This window comes from Salmo salar, chromosome ssa01, assembly GCF_905237065.1.
Source record: "Salmo salar chromosome ssa01, Ssal_v3.1, whole genome shotgun sequence".
NCBI lineage: Eukaryota > Metazoa > Chordata > Actinopteri > Salmoniformes > Salmonidae > Salmo > Salmo salar.
In genome coordinates, this window is record NC_059442.1 from 17093227 (window position 1) to 17110522 (window position 17296).

A 17296-nucleotide genomic window follows, 5' to 3' on the forward strand; every position below is an offset into this window, starting at 1 on the left:
TTACCGACCATTTCGAATCCCACCGCACCTTCTCCGCTATGCAATCTGCTTTCAGAGCTGGTCATGGGTGCACCTCAGCCACGCTCAAGGTCCTAAACGATATCGTAACCGTCATCGATAAGAAACAATACTGTGCTGCCGTATTCATTGACCTGGCCAAGGCTTTCGACTCTGTCAATCACCACATCCTCATCGGCAGACTCAATAGCCTTGGTTTCTCTAAGGATTGCCTCGCTTGTTCACCAACTACTTCTCTGATAGAGTTCAATGTGTCAAATCGGAGGGCCTGTTGTCCGGGCCTCTGGTAGTCTCTATGGGGGTGCCACAGGGTTCAATTCTTGGGCCAACTGTTTTCTCTGTATACATCAATGATGTCGCTCTTGCTGCTGGTGAGTCTCTGATCCACCTCTACGCAGACGACACCATTCTGTATACTTCTGGCCCTTCTTTGGACACTGTGTTAACAACCCTCCAGACGAGCTTCAATGCCATACAACTCTCCTTCCGTAGCCTCCAACTGCTCTTAAATACAAGTAAAACTAAATGCATGCTCTTCAACTGATCGCTGCCCGCCAGTCCAGCATCACTACTCTGGACGGTTCTTACTTTTACTTTTGTCACCAAAGCCCCATATACTACCCAACACTGCGACCTGTACGCTCTCGTTGGCTGGCCCTCGCTTCATACTCGTCGCCAAACCCACTGGCTCCAGGTCATCTACAAGACCCTGCTAGGTAAAGTCCCCCCTTATCTCAGCTCACTGGTCACCATAGCAGCACCCACCTGTTGCACGCGCTCCAGCAGGTATATCTCTCTGGTCACCCCCAAAGCCAATTCCTCCTTTGGTCGTCTCTCCTTCCAGTTCTCCGCTGCCAATGACTGGAACGAACTACAAAAATCTCTGAAACTGGAAACACTTATCTCCCTCACTAGCTTTAAGCACCAGCTGTCAGAGCAGCTCACAGATCACTGCACCTGTACATAGCTCATCTATAATTTAGCCCAAACAACTACCTCATCCCCTACTGTATTTATTTATTTATTTATTTTGCTCCTTTGCACCCCATTATTTCTATTTCTACTTTGCACTTTCTTCCACTACAAATCTACCATCCCAGTGTTTTACTTGCTATATTGTATTTACTTTGCCACCATGGCCTTTTACTCCATGTGTAACTCTGTGTTGTTTTATGTGTCGAACTGCTTTGTTTTATCTTGGCCAGGTCGCAATTGTAAATGAGAACTTGTTCTCAACTTGCCTATCTGGTTAAATAAAGGTGAAATAAAATGTTTAAAAAAACACACACACACACACACACACGGATTCTGACAAGATCCTATGAGACAGGGTCTGGCTGTCTGGATGTGCTTCAGTACCTGTATCTCTCAGTTATCTTCTCATACACATTGATTTGGTTGAGAAACCTCTGGATGAATGTGTGTTGTTGCACCAGACGTTCCCAGTAGAGCTGCTCTCTCCTCTCCGGTGCTCGTGGGGCTGAGAGGGGCTTATCTGGCCCAACATGCCCAGCTCTGTCACACCTGGGTCAGAATCCCTGCAACACCCCACTGAGGTTTTGGGTCTTTCTGGGTCCTACTGTTTTAGAAAGAGACTACTGGCCTCAAATATACAGTATCTGTCCTTCACGAATTACCAGCTAATGGATCACTAAGCAATTATAGCACCAGTGCCTAAACAGACAAAAACTGTGTGTGTGTGTGTGTGTGTGTGTGTGTGTGTGTGTGTGTGTGTGTGTGTGTGTGTGTGTGTGTGTGTGTGTGTGTGTGTGTGCTTGCTCATAAGCACCCAAACAAATCACTGTCCCCTGACATCACTATCTCCTGGCATCACTGTCTCCTGGCATCACTGTCTCCTGGCATCACTGTCTCCTGGCATCACTGTCTCCTGGCATCACTGTCTGCTGGCACCACTGTCTCCTTGCATCACTTGTATCGCTTTGGATTAAATTGATTAGTTGTGATTACTTTTGATTACGTCTTATAAGTTCTACTGATATTTTCAGTTCACTGATCATCATAAGAGGAGAGGACAACAGTGTGACATCACTAGTGTATTTACACTCGGTTAAGTGGTAGGGGGAGAATGTCCTTCAGCAGCACACAGAGCTGGACATAGCACATCTTTGTTGAATGGTTTCAAAACAAATAGAATGAGAGAAGGCAATGTGAGCTACATGGACGAATCCAGGTATCCTTGTACATGCTGTGGTGTGTATGTGATGTCCGCTGTGTGTGTATGTAACGTCTACTGTGTGTGTGTATGTGATGTCCGCTGTGTGTGTGTATGTGATGTCCGCGGTGTATGTGATGTCCGCTGTGTGTGTATGTAATGTCTGCTGTGTGTGTGTATGTGATGTCCGCTGTGTGTGTGTATGTGATGTCTGCTGTGTGTGTGTATGTGATGTCCGCTGTGTGTGTGTATGTGATGTCCGCTGTGTGTGTGTATGTGATGTCCGCTGTGGTGTGTATGTGATGTCCGCTGTGGTGTGTATGTGATGTCCGCTGTGGTGTGTATGTGATGTCCGCTGTGTGTGTGTGTGTATGTGATGTCCGCTGTGGTGAGTATGTGATGTCCGCTGTATGTGTGTGCATTCTGTAATTGCAAGTGAAGCAGCAGACTGCTGAATGTGTTGGAGAGGAGGCAAGCTGTGTGTGCTTGTAGGTGTGTGGTGAGGAGGGGAGCTGGGCTGTTCCAGGTGGTTTCCATGGGGACAGGTTGAGGGAGGAATGGAGGCCTGCCTCTTTCTTGCACTCTGTTGTTCAGTAGTCTCTAGGGAATGTTCTACTGTTCCATGAGCATGTTAGACACACATGGAGAGAGACAGGAAGCTTAAACGGACTACCCTCCTCTCCTCATCCTCTCTCCTCCTCATCTTCTCTCTCCTCTCCTCTCCGCATCCTCTCTCCTTATCTTATTTTCTCTCCTCATCTTCTCTCTCCTCATCCTCATCTTCTTCTCTCTCCTCATCCTCATCTTCTTCTCTCTCCTTTCCTCATCCTCTCTCCTCATCCTCTCTCCTCTCCTCATCCTCTCTCCTCTCCTCATCTTCTTCTCTCTCCTCATCTCCTCTCCTCTTCATCTCCTCCCCTCCTCTTCCCCTCTCCTCTTCCTCTCTCCTCTCCTCCTCATCCTCTTTCCTCATCCTCTCTTCTCTCCTCATCATCTCTCCTCTCATCTGCTTCTCTCTCCTGTCCTCATATTCTCTCTCCTGTCCTCATCTTCTCTCTCCTGTCCTCATCTTCTTCTCTCTCCTCATCTTCTCTCTCTCTCCTCATCTTCTTCTCTCTCCTCTCCGCTCATTTTCATATTGTCTTTCTTCTTGTGTGTTATCTCACTGAGCAAAGGACTACTAGCATTAGTAACTCATGTGAGGCAGTGTGTTGTCAGTTTACCATCATGTGAGGCAGTGTGTTGTCAGTTTACCATCATGTGAGGCAGTGTGTTGTCAGTTTACCATCATGTGAGGTAGTGTGTTGTCAGTTTACCATCATGTGAGGTAGTGTGTTGTCAGTTTACCATCATGTGTAGTGTATTGTCAGTTTACCATCATGTATATCTCAGGTGGTGCTCCATCCCTAACCTCCCTATGTCCTGTTCTGTCTTCTATTTATCTTGTTCTTCCTCTTTTCATTCAGTTGCTCTCTCTATCTCACCTACAGAATCTTATCTCTGTGTGGCGGTTCAGTCCTTAGAGAGGGATGAGTAGATGAAAGAGATGAGAGGGGAGGAGAGGGAAGGAAGGAGGGGCTGTCTGGGAGTCCAGGTGCAGTTTTAGTCACCAGTGTTCCATAGACACTCTTCACTGCTGATCAGATGGAAGGAAGGAGAGCGGGAGGGTAGAAGAGAGTGCTGTGAATTAGGGATATGAGAAGTTGTGGAGGGATGGGAGGGTAGGAGAGAGAGCTGTGAGAGAGGGGTGTGTGGAGGGATGGGAGGGTAGGAGAGAGAGCTGTGAGAGAGGGGTGTGTGGAGGGATGGGAGGGTAGGAGAGAGAGCTGTGAGAGAGGGATGTGTGGAGGGATGGGAGGGTAGGAGAGAGAGCTGTGAGAGAGGGATGTGTGGAGGGATGGGAGGGTAGGAGAGAGAGCTGTGAGAGAGGGGTGTGTGGAGGGATGGGAGGGTAGGAGAGAGCTGTGAGAGAGGGATGTGTGGAGGGATGGGAGGGTAGGAGAGAGAGCTGTGAGAGAGGGGTGTGTGGAGGGATGGGAGGGTAGGAGAGAGAGCTGTGAGAGAGGGGTGTGTGGAGGGATGGGAGGGTAGGAGAGAGAGCTGTGAGAGAGGGGTGTGTGGAGGGATGGGAGGGTAGGAGAGAGAGCTGTGAGAGAGGGATGTGAGAAGGTGTGGAGGGATGGGAGGAGTGTTTATAGAAAGGAACTGCAAGTGACAAGCTTGTTGATGTGGCTCATGAATGGTTCTGTAAAGGCATGGGTAGGATGCTGTGCTTACCTTGAGTTTTGTTGTTGTTATAAAAATGACTGTTACTGTTGTTCTGGTCATGCTATCACTTAACACCTAGTGAGAGATGGAGAGGCACACACACACCTGTGACATGTTCAGAATAATGCAGCAGCGGCTGTTAACCTCTTGGGGCTAGGTGGGACGCTAGCGTGCCACCTGTGGTGCACTCCATCAACAGCAGGTGCATTTCAAGAGCGGCAAATTTGAATCCAAATAAATGTCAAAATTCAAATTTTTCAAAAATACAACTATGTTACACCATTTGAAAGATAAACATCTCCTTAATCTAACCACGTTTTACGATTTCAAAAAGGTTTTACGGCGAAAGCATAAATTTAGAGTATGTTAGGACAGTACATTTACAAGAGTTGTGTGTAATGTTTTGTCAAGTCAAAGACAGGGTCACCAAAACCATAAAACCAGCTAAAATGATACACTAACCTTTTACAATCTCCATCAGATGACACTCCTAGGACATTATGTTAGACAATGCATGCATTTTTAGTTCTATCAAGTTCATATTTATATACAAAAACAGCGTTTTACTATGGCATTGATGTTGAGGAAATCGTTTCCCTCCAATAACCGGCAGTCAAGTCAGCGTCACAAATTAAATAATTAAAATTAGAAAACATTGGTAAAATATTATATTGTCATTTAAAGAATTATAGATTTACATCTTTTGAACGCAATCAACTTGCCAGATTTAAAAATAACCTTACTGGGAAATCACACTTTGCAATAATCTGAGCACTGTGCCCAGAAAAATACGCGTTGCGATACAGACTAGACGTCATGTTGGGGAGATCTAAAATCGAAAATACTATGTAAATAATCCATTACCTTTGATTCTCTTCATCAGATGTCACTTCCAGGTATCACAGGTCCATAACGAATGTAGTTTTGTTCAAAAAAGCTCATCATTTATGTCCAAAAATCTCCGTCTCGTTAGCACATGATGTAAGCCAGCCGGACTTCTCGTCATGAACGAGGGGAAAAAATATATTTCCGTTCGTTCAAACATGTCAAACGTTGTATAGCATAAATCATTAGGGCCTTTTTAACCAGAACATGAATAATATTCAAGGTGGACGAATGCATAGCCTTTTATAACGTATTGGAACGAGGGTACCCAACATGAAGTAGCGCGCCAGGTGTCTAATGGGACATCACCGTTCCATGGCTCTTGTTCGGTCAGATCTCCCTCCAGAAGACTCAAAACACTTTGTAAAGGCTGGTGACATCTAGTGGAAGCAATAGGAAGTGCCAAAATATTCCTAAACCCCTGTGTTTTTCAATGGGATAGCTTTAAAGTCAATACAACACATCAGGTATCCACTTCCTGTCAGAAAATGTCTCAGGGTTTTGCCTGCCAAATGAGTTCTGTTATACTCACAGACACCATTCAAACAGTTTTGGAAACTTTAGAGTGTTTTCTATCCATATATAATAAGTATATGCATATTCTAGTTACTGGGTAGGATTAGTAACCAGATTAAATCGGGTACATTTTTTTTATCCAGACGTGCAAATGCTGCCCCCTAGACCCAACAGGTTAACAATGGCAGGGTTAGAGTTGCAAAGCTACCGGTAGAGTATCAAAGTTACCAGAACATTTTGGTAATTAACAGAAAATCTATGGCAATCTATCGTAACTCATATACATTTCTTTATACCGGCTTCCATTTTTTCCATGAGTTTCTAGTAGAGGTCGACCGATTAAGATTTTGCAACGCCGATACCGATTATTGGAGGGTCAAAAAAAGCCGATACCGATTAATCGGCCAAATGATTTTTTAAATATTTTTTTAAATTCTTTTTTTTTATTTTTATTTGTAATAATGACAATTACAACAATACTGAATGAACACTTATTTTAACTTAATATAATAATCAATAAAATCATTTTAGCCTCAAATAAATAATGAAACATGTTCAATTTGGTTTAAATAATGCAAAAACAAAGTGTTGGAGAAGAAAGTAAAAGTGCATTATGTGCCATGTAAGAAAGCTAACGTTTAAGTTCCTTGCTCAGAACATGAGAACATATGAAAGCTGGTGGTTCCTTTTAACATGAGTCTTCAATATTCCCAGGTAAGAAGTTTTAGGTTGTAGTTATTATAGGAATTATAGGACTATTTCTCTCTATACGATTTGTATTTCATATACCTTTGACTATTGGATGTTCTTATAGGCACTTTAGTATTGCCAGTGTAACAGTATAGCTTCCGGCCCTCTCCTCGATCCTACCTGGGCTCGAACCAGGAACACATCGACAACAGCCACCCTCGAAGCAGCGTTACCCATGTAGAGCAAGGGAAACAACTACTCCAAGTCTCAGAGTGAGTGACGTTTGAAACGCCATTAGCACGCACGCGGCTAACTAGCTAGCCATTTCATATCGGTTACACCAGCCTAATCTTGGGAGTTGATAGGCTTGTAGTCATAAACAGCGCAATGCATTGCGAAGGGCTTCTGGCAAAACGCACGAAAGTGCTATTTTGAATGAATGCTTACGAGCCTGCTGCTGCCTACCATCGCTCAGTCAGACTGCTCTATCAAATCATAGACTTAATTATAACATAATAACACACAGAAATACGAGCCTTAGGTCATTAATATGGTCAAATCCGGAAACGATCACGTTTATTCTTTCAGTGAAATACGGAACCGTTCCGTATTTTATCTAACGGGTGGCATCCATAAGTCTAAATGTTCCTGTTACATTGCACAACCTTCAATGTTATGTCATAATTATGTAACATTCAGGAAAATTAGTTCGCAACGAGCCAGGCGGCCCAAACTGTTGCATATACCCTGACTCTGCGTGCAATGAACGCAAGAGAAGTGACACATTTTCACCTGGTTAATATTGCCTGCTAACCTGGATTTCTTTTAGCTAATTATGCAGGTTTAAAAATGTGTACTTCTGTGTATTGATTTTAAGAAAGGCATTGATGTTTATGGTTAGGTACAGTCATGCAACGATTGTGCTTTTTTCGCAAATGCGCTTTTGTTAAATCATCCCCCGTTTGGTGAAGTCGGCTGTCTTTGTAAGGAAGAAATGGTCTTCACAGTTTGCAACGAGCCAGGCGGCCCAAACTGCTGCATATACCCTGACTCTGTTGCAGAGGTGACACATTTTCCCCAGTTAAAAGAAATTCATGTTAACAGGCAATATTAACTAAAGATGCAGGTTTAAAAATATATACTTGTGTATTGATTTTAAGAAAGGCATTGATGTTTATGGTTAGGTACAAGTTGGAGCAACGACAGACCTTTTTCGCGAATGCGCACCACATCGATTATATGCAACGCAGGACAGGCTAGATAAACTAGTAATATCATCAACCATGTGTAGGTAACTAGTGATTATGATTGATTGATTGATTGATTGATTGTTTTTATAAGATAAGTTTAATGCTAGCTAGCAACTTACCTTGGCTTCTTACAGCATTCGCGTAACAGGCAGGCTCCTCGTGGAGTGCAATGTAAAGCAGGTGGTTAGAGCGTTGGACTAGTTAACCGTAAGGTTGCATCCCCAAGCTGACAAGGTAAAAATCTGTCGTTCTGCCCCTGAACAAGGCAGTTAACGCACCGTTCCTAGGCCGTCATTGAAAATAAGAATGTGTTCTTAACTGACTTTCATAGTTAAAAGAAATTGGCCCTAATTAATCGGCCATTCCGATTAATCGGTCGACCTCTAGTAGGCCATATGGTTCAAGAGAAAATCGCCCAGTTAATGAAAAGGCATCTAATCGAAAAAGGCATTATTTTCTATTAACTCAGCAACTCTTTCACTGATTATACTTAGGATCATGTTTTACAGTTATAAAATGTTTTACAGTTTATTTAAGTAATCTTAATAAATCATTTCATATATTTGACATGTGATAAGGGCTAGAGATAATTACAGGCGCCTGTAAAAATCAGAAGTACCCAAAATGGCCACAAGATCAAATCAAATGTATTTATAAAGCCCTTCTTACTTCAGCTGATATCTCAAAATGTTGTACAGAAACCCAGCCTTAAACCCCAAACAGCAAGCAATGCAGGTGTAGAAGCACGGTGTCTAGGAAAAACTCCCTAGAAAGGCCAGAACCTAGGAAGAAACCTAGAGAGGAACCAGGCTATGAGGGGTGGCCATTCCTCTTCTGGCTGTGCCGGGTGGAGATTATAACTGAACATGGCCAAGATGTTCAAATGTTCATAGATGACCAGCAGGGTCAAATAATAATAATCACAGTGGTTGTCGAGGGTGCAACATGTCAGCACCTCAGGAGTAAGTGTCAGTTGGTTTTTCATAGCCGATCATTCAGAGTATCTCTACCGCTCCTGCTGTCTCTAGAGAGTTGAAAACAGCAGGTCTGAGACAGGTAGCACGTCCGGTGAACAGGTCAGGGTTCCATAGCCGCAGGCAGAACAGTTGAAATTGGAGCAGCAGCACGGCCAGGTGGACTGGGGATAGCGAGTCATCAGGCCAGGTAGTACTGACGCATGGTCCTAGGGCTCAGGTCCTCCGAGAGAGAGAGGGAGAGAAAGAAAGAATTAGAGAGAGCATACTTAAATTCACACAGGACACCGGATAAGACAGGAGAAATACTCCAGATATAACAGACTGACCCTAGCCCCCCGCCACATAAACTACTGCAGCATAAATACTGGAGGCTGAGACAGGAGGGGTCGGGAGACACTGTGGCCCCGTCCGACGATACCCCCTGACAGGGCCAAACAGATAGGATATAACCTCACCCACTTTGCCAAAGCACAGCCCCCACACCACTAGAGGGATATCTTCAACCACCAACTTACCATCCTGAGACAAGGCCGAGTATAGCCCACAAAGATCTCCGCCATGGCACAACCCAAGGGGGGCGCCAACCCAGACAGGAAATCACGTCAGTGACTCAACCCACTCAAGTGACGCACCCCTCCTAGGGACGGCATGGAAGAGCACCAGTAAGCCAGTGACTCAGCCCCTGTAATAGGGTTAGACGCAGAGAATCACAGTGGAGAGAGGGGAACGGCCAGGCAGAGACAGCAAGGGCGGTTCGTTGCTCCAGTGCCTTTCCGTTCACCTTCACACCCCTGGGCCAGACTACACTCAATCATAGGACCTACTGAAGAGATGAGTCTTCAATAAAGACTTAAAAGTTGAGACCGAGTCTGCTTCTCTCACATTGTAGCTCTACAGGAGAAAGCCCTGCCTCCAGCTGTTTGCTTAGAAATTCTAGGGACAGTTAGGAGGCCTTCGTCTTGTGACCGTAGCGACATGTCGGTATGTACGGCAGGACCAAATCGGAAAGATGGGTAGGAGCAAGCCCATGTAATGCTTTGTAGGTTAGCAGTAAAACCTTGAAATCAGCCCTTGCCTTAACAGGAAGCCAGTATAGAGAGGCTAGCACTGGAGTAATATGATACATTTTTTTGGTTCTAGTCAGGATTCTAGCAGCCGTGTTTAGCACCAACTGAAGTTTATTTAGTGCTTTATCCAGGTAGCCGGAAAGTAGAGCATTGCAGTAGTCTAACCTAGAAGTGACAGAATAATGGATTAATTTTTCTGCATCATTTTTGGACAGAAAGTTTCTGATTTTAACAATGTTACGTAGATGGACAAAAGCTGTCCTTGAAACAGTCTTGATATGTTCGTCAAAAGAGAGATCAGGGTCCAGAGTAATGCCGAGGTCCTTCACAGTTTTATTTATTTATTTGAGACGACTGCACAACCATCAAGATTAATTGTCAGATTCAACAGAAGATCTCTTTGTTTCTTGGGACCTAGAACAAGCATCTCTGTTTTGTCCGGGTTTAAAAGTAGAACATTTGCAGCCATCCACTTCCTTATGTCTGAAACACAGGCTTCCAGCTAGGGCAATTTTGGGGCTTCACCATGTCTCATCGAAATGTACAGTTGTGTGTCATCTCCATAGCAGTGGAAGTTAACATGATGTTTCCGAATGACATCACCAAGAGGTAAAATATATAGTGAAAACAATAGTGGTCCTAAAACGGAACCTTGAGTAACACCGACATTTATAGTTGATTTGTCAGAGGACAAACCATCCACAGAGACACAGAGATGTCTTGTGATAGATTACATAAAGTCCTTGAAAGATACCACAATTCTGGTATTTTACTGGTAAACTTGGAATGTTTCCAGTAATATACCTTCCCTTTGCAACCCTCGGCAGTGGTTAAGCTGTGTGGGCTAGTGGTAGCTAACATTACCTTATTGGGTTTATATAGGACAGCAGGGGTAAAATTAGCTTCAGCTCTCACAGAGAAATGTGTGAGAGAAATGTGTGGGTGCTTTCAGGAAACTTTTCAGATTGTCAGACACTGCCAGATCATTAAAGAGGTTTAGTCAGTGAGAGTAAGGGAGGGATAGAGAGAGAAAGAAAGAGGGGGAGGAGAAGGAGGGAGTGAGAGAAGGAGAGGTTTCACTCATTAATGAGTGACATCATAATTATCTCACTTGCACTTCACACAATTTCCCTGGAACACAACTCCTCAGACAAACACACACACGTTATTGCTCAGAAAAAGTGTTGTTTTAATTACCACAGCAACTTTCCTGAAACTGTGACAACAGACTAAACATTCCAGCAAGGGCCTCTCGTGGTGTGGTTTGATGACCTCTTACTTTAACCTGCGCTCAAAGACATGCACGCACGTGCACATATACACACAAACACGGTGCACACTGACATAAACACATGCACACCTCCCTTGCAGATAAATCAACGCTCACACACACACGCATGGTGCACATACCTACTGTATACACACACGCACGGTCCCCCCCCCCCTTACCTACACATGCAATCCCCCCCCCCCCCCCACACACACACACACACGCACACACACGCACAAAGAAACTCCCTTTGTTACAACTGGATCTATGACAGTGCTGTTTGACTCTCTGCTCTTCTCTCCTTCTCTAAGGATTAAGGTTTTAGATAGGGTTAATTAACTTCAGGTATTAATTAAGATTGGTTAAGGACTAAGGTTTGGGATAGGTTTAAAACAGATAAACAGTTTAGCCGTTATTAAGACTCACCTTGCTAAGTCATTGTGTACGGATGCCCCAGTGGTCCAAGCAGGGAGCTCCCGCTCCATAGACTCAAGCCACAGTTCAATCCCAGCTCCGGCCACTTGTTTTGACTTTTACATTTTTGCCCCTAGTGGACGGTTTTGACGGTGTCTCCCGATGTCCTGGGGACCTGTAAAAACATCAAATTTCAACTTGAATCTGGAGTGATCTTTCGGCTTCTCTTCATCACCACACAGACAGTCACACATCACTCCTGTGCTCTCAGACTCCGGCTGTGATTGGTGGTGATTGAGTAGGCCTTAACCCCCTAGGCCTGATGGGTAAAAACACACACCCTACAGAGGAAGAAATAACTCAGTCAGTGAGAGATGAAAAGGTAGAGGGAGAGAGGGAGACGTTTGACAAAGAGAACAGAGAGGGCATGAGGGAGGGAGAGAGAGGGAGGCCTTCATAAAGAAGACAGAGTTGAAAAGAGCACCTTGTGGGTATTGATAGATTGAGTGGGTGAGTCAGGCTGCCATGACAATGACTTTATCTCTGTAACCATTGGTAACCGGCAACTGTTACCAATGGAATCCACCGTGTTGATAATCGCATCTGTAACCGCATGGTAACTGCATCGTCTGTAGCCATGTCAGTAACCGTGTCTGTATTTGCGTCGGTAACCACTGTGAAACTGAATCCTTTCCCCGTTCTGTGTGTCTGTGGTGACAGCAGCGACGTCCGTGCCGGCCCCATATTTATAAAGCATCTCAAAGTACAAGTGCTGATCGAGGATCAGCCCCCGCCTGTCCATGTAACCATATTAATTATTATTATCTAATAGGCAGAACTGATTCTAGATCAGCACTGGTCCAATAGAGGCCATAGCGAGCCACTATTTGTGAGTTGCCTGTTACTTCACAATAAGGTTCTCTTGAGGACTGATTGAGGACTGATGCCAGACTGAGTGTTCTACTCAATGCATTGTCAATGGTTGCTGATGAAGGTCTAGAGTTCATTATAATAGCTTGGAAAAACAATGACATTCCTAAAGGAGGAACACAATTAGTAGGAATACCTTTTGTTGTCGTAGCTAGCTAAGATTGAGTGGAGAGCACCGGATTTTATGTAGCTAATGTTAGCATTGCTAGGAATTTTTTGACAATCCAGGAGAGAACAGGGATAGGAGAGGGAATGAAAGAGAGAGGAGAGCGAGAGGGGTGGGAGATGAGAGACAGAAGAGGAGGAAGACAAGACTGTGAGGACTGAAGCAGATGAAAGGAACCAGCGTTCCCCTCCCAGTTACAGATGTCACTGCCTGTGTGTGTGTTATTGCTGTGGTAAACTGTGTGTGTGTGTGTGTGTGTGTGTGTGTGTGTGTGTGTGTGTGTGTGTGTGTGTGTGTGTGTGTGTGTGTGTGTGTGTGTGTGTTACTGCTGTGGTAAACTGTGTGTGTGTGTTACTGCTGTGGTAAACTGGGCATGTGTGTGTGTTACTGCTGTGGTAAACTGGGCATGTGTGTGTGTGTGTGTGTTACTGCTGTGGTAAACTGGGCGTGTGTGTGTGTGTTACTGCTGGGCATGTAATACATCTCCAATTAGCAACATGAATGAGCAATTAGTACATTGCACATGGAGCCACCGCAGTGGTGCAGCATGATGGCATGGAACAACTATGTTTAGTGTTGGTTTCCCAGGCGACCACTTATCCACTCTCCTCAGTTGTTTTAAGCGGGCACACATTTCTCACAATGGCTTACACTCTGTGCTCTGTTACAGTCCGGGGAGAAAACATTTCCCTGTTCCTTTTTCTCTTTCTCCATCTCTTACTCTCTGTCTGTCTCATTCCCGCTCTCTCTTTCTCTCCCGCTCTCTTTTAGTCTTTTAGTTTGTATGGTTGGTAAACGTTGGTTTTAAGTCTCTCCCCCCTCTCTCCTGTAGAGCTGCCCAGAAGTTGAACCTGTCTTCTAAGAGGAAGAAGCCGCGCCCAGCGCCCCCCCCAGTGGTGTGTGACCCCCCTCTGTTCCCCACCAACTTCAGTGGGACCCTGCAGACCACCCCTCCCCCTGCCCCCCCCTGCCTGCTACGGGCCGCCAGCAAGATCAAAGACACCCCCGGACTGGGCAAGGTAGAACTACACACACACACACACACACACACACACACACACACACACACACACACACACACACACACACACACACACTATGGTACAGTATGCATGCTGATGAATGGAAACGGTGACATTTTCAGGGTAAAAATGTCACCTGCTGTCCCTGTGGAGAGTCCTGCTGCTGTGGCCTTTTCATGTCACACACACACACACACACACATTTCCCTGCCGCCTGTGATCTGCGACAGTGGGCAGGAAATTAGACCATACAGCGAGATACGACAGGAGAACAGCATTAACATCCCCAGATAGTGGAGAGGTGTTGTGTGAGATCTGGTTCCTGCAGTGTATGTCGTTCAGTTCCTGGTGTACATGACGGACACAGGAGGCCGATACAGGAGGCAAATCTTTTATTTATACATTTTTTAACCTTTATTTAACTTGGCAAGTCAGTTAAGAACAAATTCTTATTTACAATGACGGCCAAACCCTAACCCGGGCCAATTGTGTGCCGCCCTATGGGACTCCCAATCACGGCCAGTTGTGATACAGCCTGGAATCGAACCAGGGTCTGTAGTGACGCCTCTAGCACTGAGATGCAATGCCTTAGACTGCTGGCCCACTCGGGAGCTTACAGGAGATACAGTAGACAGATACAGGAGACAGATACAGGATGGAGACATCAGAGAAATGCCCTGGGAAATCAGTTTTGGAAGGCAAATGTCATGAGCCACATGGATAAGCGTTTAGAGTGTGTGTGTGTGTGTGCACATGTGCGTGTGTGTGCATGCGTGCCGTTGGATTTGCTCAAGTCTCCCAAGGGTCTTAGCCATGACTGACAGGTTGCTGTTTCAGATCCTCCCTCCTCCTGTTGTGTTTTGGTACATTCCAGCTCACCTTAATCAAATCAGCCCAGCAGAGATGATTCCAATCATTCCAGATTGCGGGGGGAGATATTTTATATCAGTGAAGGAAATTATACGGCACGTGTTCTTATCTTGATAGGCGGCACGTGTTCTTATCTTCACTTTTTAAAAAACCCTGAAGGAAAGATTAGGTGCTGTGCTGGTTTGTGATCCTCTGACTGCTAGCATCTCTACCTGGATTCTCTGAAGAGACAGATGTGAAGGAATGGAGAGATCAGTTTTTCTGTCTTATAAAATGTTGTATAAATCATGGTACACCGTTGGCATATAGTTTGGCCGATTTTGCCGGCTTCCACAGTCACATCAATCACCCAGCAAAGTGTTAACCACACACACAGACAGACAGACAGACAGACAGACAGACAGACAGACAGACAGACACGAGCGGCGACCTTGAGAGAAATGACACTGACGCATAATCAATTTTTTATAGCTCTCTCTCAGGCCAAAGACAACTGCTCACAGGCAGCTGTGTGGGTGTGTGTGTGTTAAATATGGGAATTCAATAGCCACTTTGCTACAGTGTTGTGGGTAAAATATTAATAGTGTTGGTATTTGCAGGCCTTTGAAAGACTTAATTGTGAAATAGATAGATAGAGGGATGGACTGGAGAGAGAGAGAGAGAGAGAGAGAGAGACGAGAGGGAGGGAGGGAGGGAGGGAGGGAGGGAGGGAGGGGGAGAGAGAGAGGACGACGAGAAAGGGACGGACGAGAGGGAGGGAGAGAGCGAGGGACGGACGAGAGGGAGAGAGAGAGGGAGGGAGAGAGAGGGACGGATGAGAGGGAGGGAGAGAGCGAGGGACGGACGAGAGGGAGAGAGAGGGACGGACGAGGGAGAGGGACGGACGAGAGGGAGGGAGAGGGACGGACGAGAGGGAGGGAGAGAGAGAGGGACGGACGAGATAGGGACGGACGAGAGGGAGGTAGAGAGCGAGGGACGGATGAGAGGGAGAGAGAGAGGGAGGGAGAGAGAGAGAGGGACGGACGAGAGGGAGGGAGAGAGCGAGGGACCGGACGAGAGGGAGAGAGGGGGACTGACGAGGGAGAGGGACGACGAGAGGGAGGAGAGGGACGGACGAGAGGGAGGAGAGAGAGAGGGGACCGGACGAGATAGGGACCGGACGAGAGGGAGGGAGAGAGCCGAGGGACCGACGAGATAGGGACCGGACGAGAGGGAGGGAGAGAGCGAGGGACCTGACGAGAGAGAGGGACCGGACGAGAGGGAGGGAGAGAGAGAGAGAGGGACCGGACGAGATAGGGACCGGACGAGAGGGAGGGAGAGAGAGCGAGGGACGAGACGAGAGAGAGAGAGAGAGAGAGAGAGAGAGAGAGAGAGAGAGAGAGAGAGGAGAGAGGGACGGACGAGAGAGGGACGGACGAGAGGGAGGGAGGGAGAGAGAGAGGGACCGGACGAGAGGGAGGGAGAGAGAGAGGGACGGACGGACGAGAGAGAGAGAGGGACGGACGAGAGGGAGAGAGAGAGGGACTGACGAGAGGGACAGACAGACGAGAGAGGGACGGACGGACGGACGGACGAGAGGGACGGACTGACGGACTGACGAGAGCGAGAGAGAGAGAGAGAGAGAGAGAGAGAGAGAGAGAGAGAGAGAGAGAGAGAGAGAGAGAGAGAGAGAGAGAGAGAGAGAGAGAGAGAGAGAGAGAGAGAGAGAGAGAGAGAGAGAGAGAGAGAGAGAGAGAGAGAGAGAGAGAGAGAGAGAGAGAGAGAGAGAGAGAGAGAGAGAGAGAGAGAGGGACGAGAGAGAGAGAGAGAGAGAGAGGGAGGGAGAGAGGATGGACGAGAGAGAGGGAGGGAGAGAGAGAGAGAGAGAGAGAGAGAGAGAGAGAGAGAGAGAGAGAGAGGGACAGACGGATGGACGGACGATGAGAGAGAGAGAGAGAGAGAGAGGGAGACGGATGGACGGACGAGAGAGAGAGAGAGAGAGAGAGAGAGAGGGATGGACGAGAGAGAGAGGGACGAGAGAGAGGGAGGGATGGATGGACGAGAGAGAGAGGGAGGGATGGATGGACGAGAGAGAGAGGGATGGACGAGAGAGAGAGAGAGCGGGGCGAGAGAGAGGACGGGCGAGAGGGAGAGAGAGGGACGAGAGGGAGGGAGAGAGAGAGGCGAGAGGGAGGGAGAGAGAGAGGGACGGACGAGAGGGAGGGAGGGAGAGAGGGACGGACGAGAGGGAGGGAGGGAGGGAGAGAGAGGGACGGACGAGATATGGACGGACGAGAGGGAGGGAGAGAGCGAGGGACGGACGAGAGAGAGAGAGGGACGGACGGACGAGAGAGGGACGGACGAGAGGGAGGGAGAGAGAGAGGGACGGACGAGAGGGAGGGACTGACGAGAGGGAGGGAGAGAGAGAGGGACGGACGAGAGGGAGAGAGAGAGAGGGACGGACGGACGAGAGAGGGACCGGACGGGACGAGAGAGGGACGGACGGACGAGAGAGAGAGGGAGGGATGGACGAGAGAGAGAGAGGGAGGGATGGATGGACGAGAGAGAGAGGGATGGACGAGAGAGAGAGAGAGAGACGAGAGAGAGAGAGAGAGAGAGAGACGGGCGAGAGAGAGGGAGAGAGAGAGGGACGGACGAGAGGGAGAGAGGGACGGGGGAGAGAGAGGGACGGACGAGATAGGGACGGACGAGAGGGAGGGAGAGAGCGAGGGACGAACGAGAGAGAGAGAGGGACGGACGGACGAGAGAGGGACGGACGAGAGGGAGGGAGAGAGAGAGGG

General features: G+C 47.1%; 1 protein-coding gene across 2 annotated transcripts in view; it reads left to right on the forward strand.

Annotated features, from left to right (window-relative positions):
• The window catches only part of LOC106569018 (kinesin-like protein KIF26B), a 204937-nt gene that overhangs the window by 114998 nt on the left and 72643 nt on the right, over window positions 1-17296 (forward strand). For both annotated transcript variants that reach the window (XM_045714734.1, XM_045714735.1), the window contains exon 5: window positions 13457-13643. In XM_045714734.1, the coding sequence (XP_045570690.1) occupies window positions 13457-13643 (187 nt within the window). The remainder of the gene's footprint in view (window positions 1-13456; window positions 13644-17296) is intronic.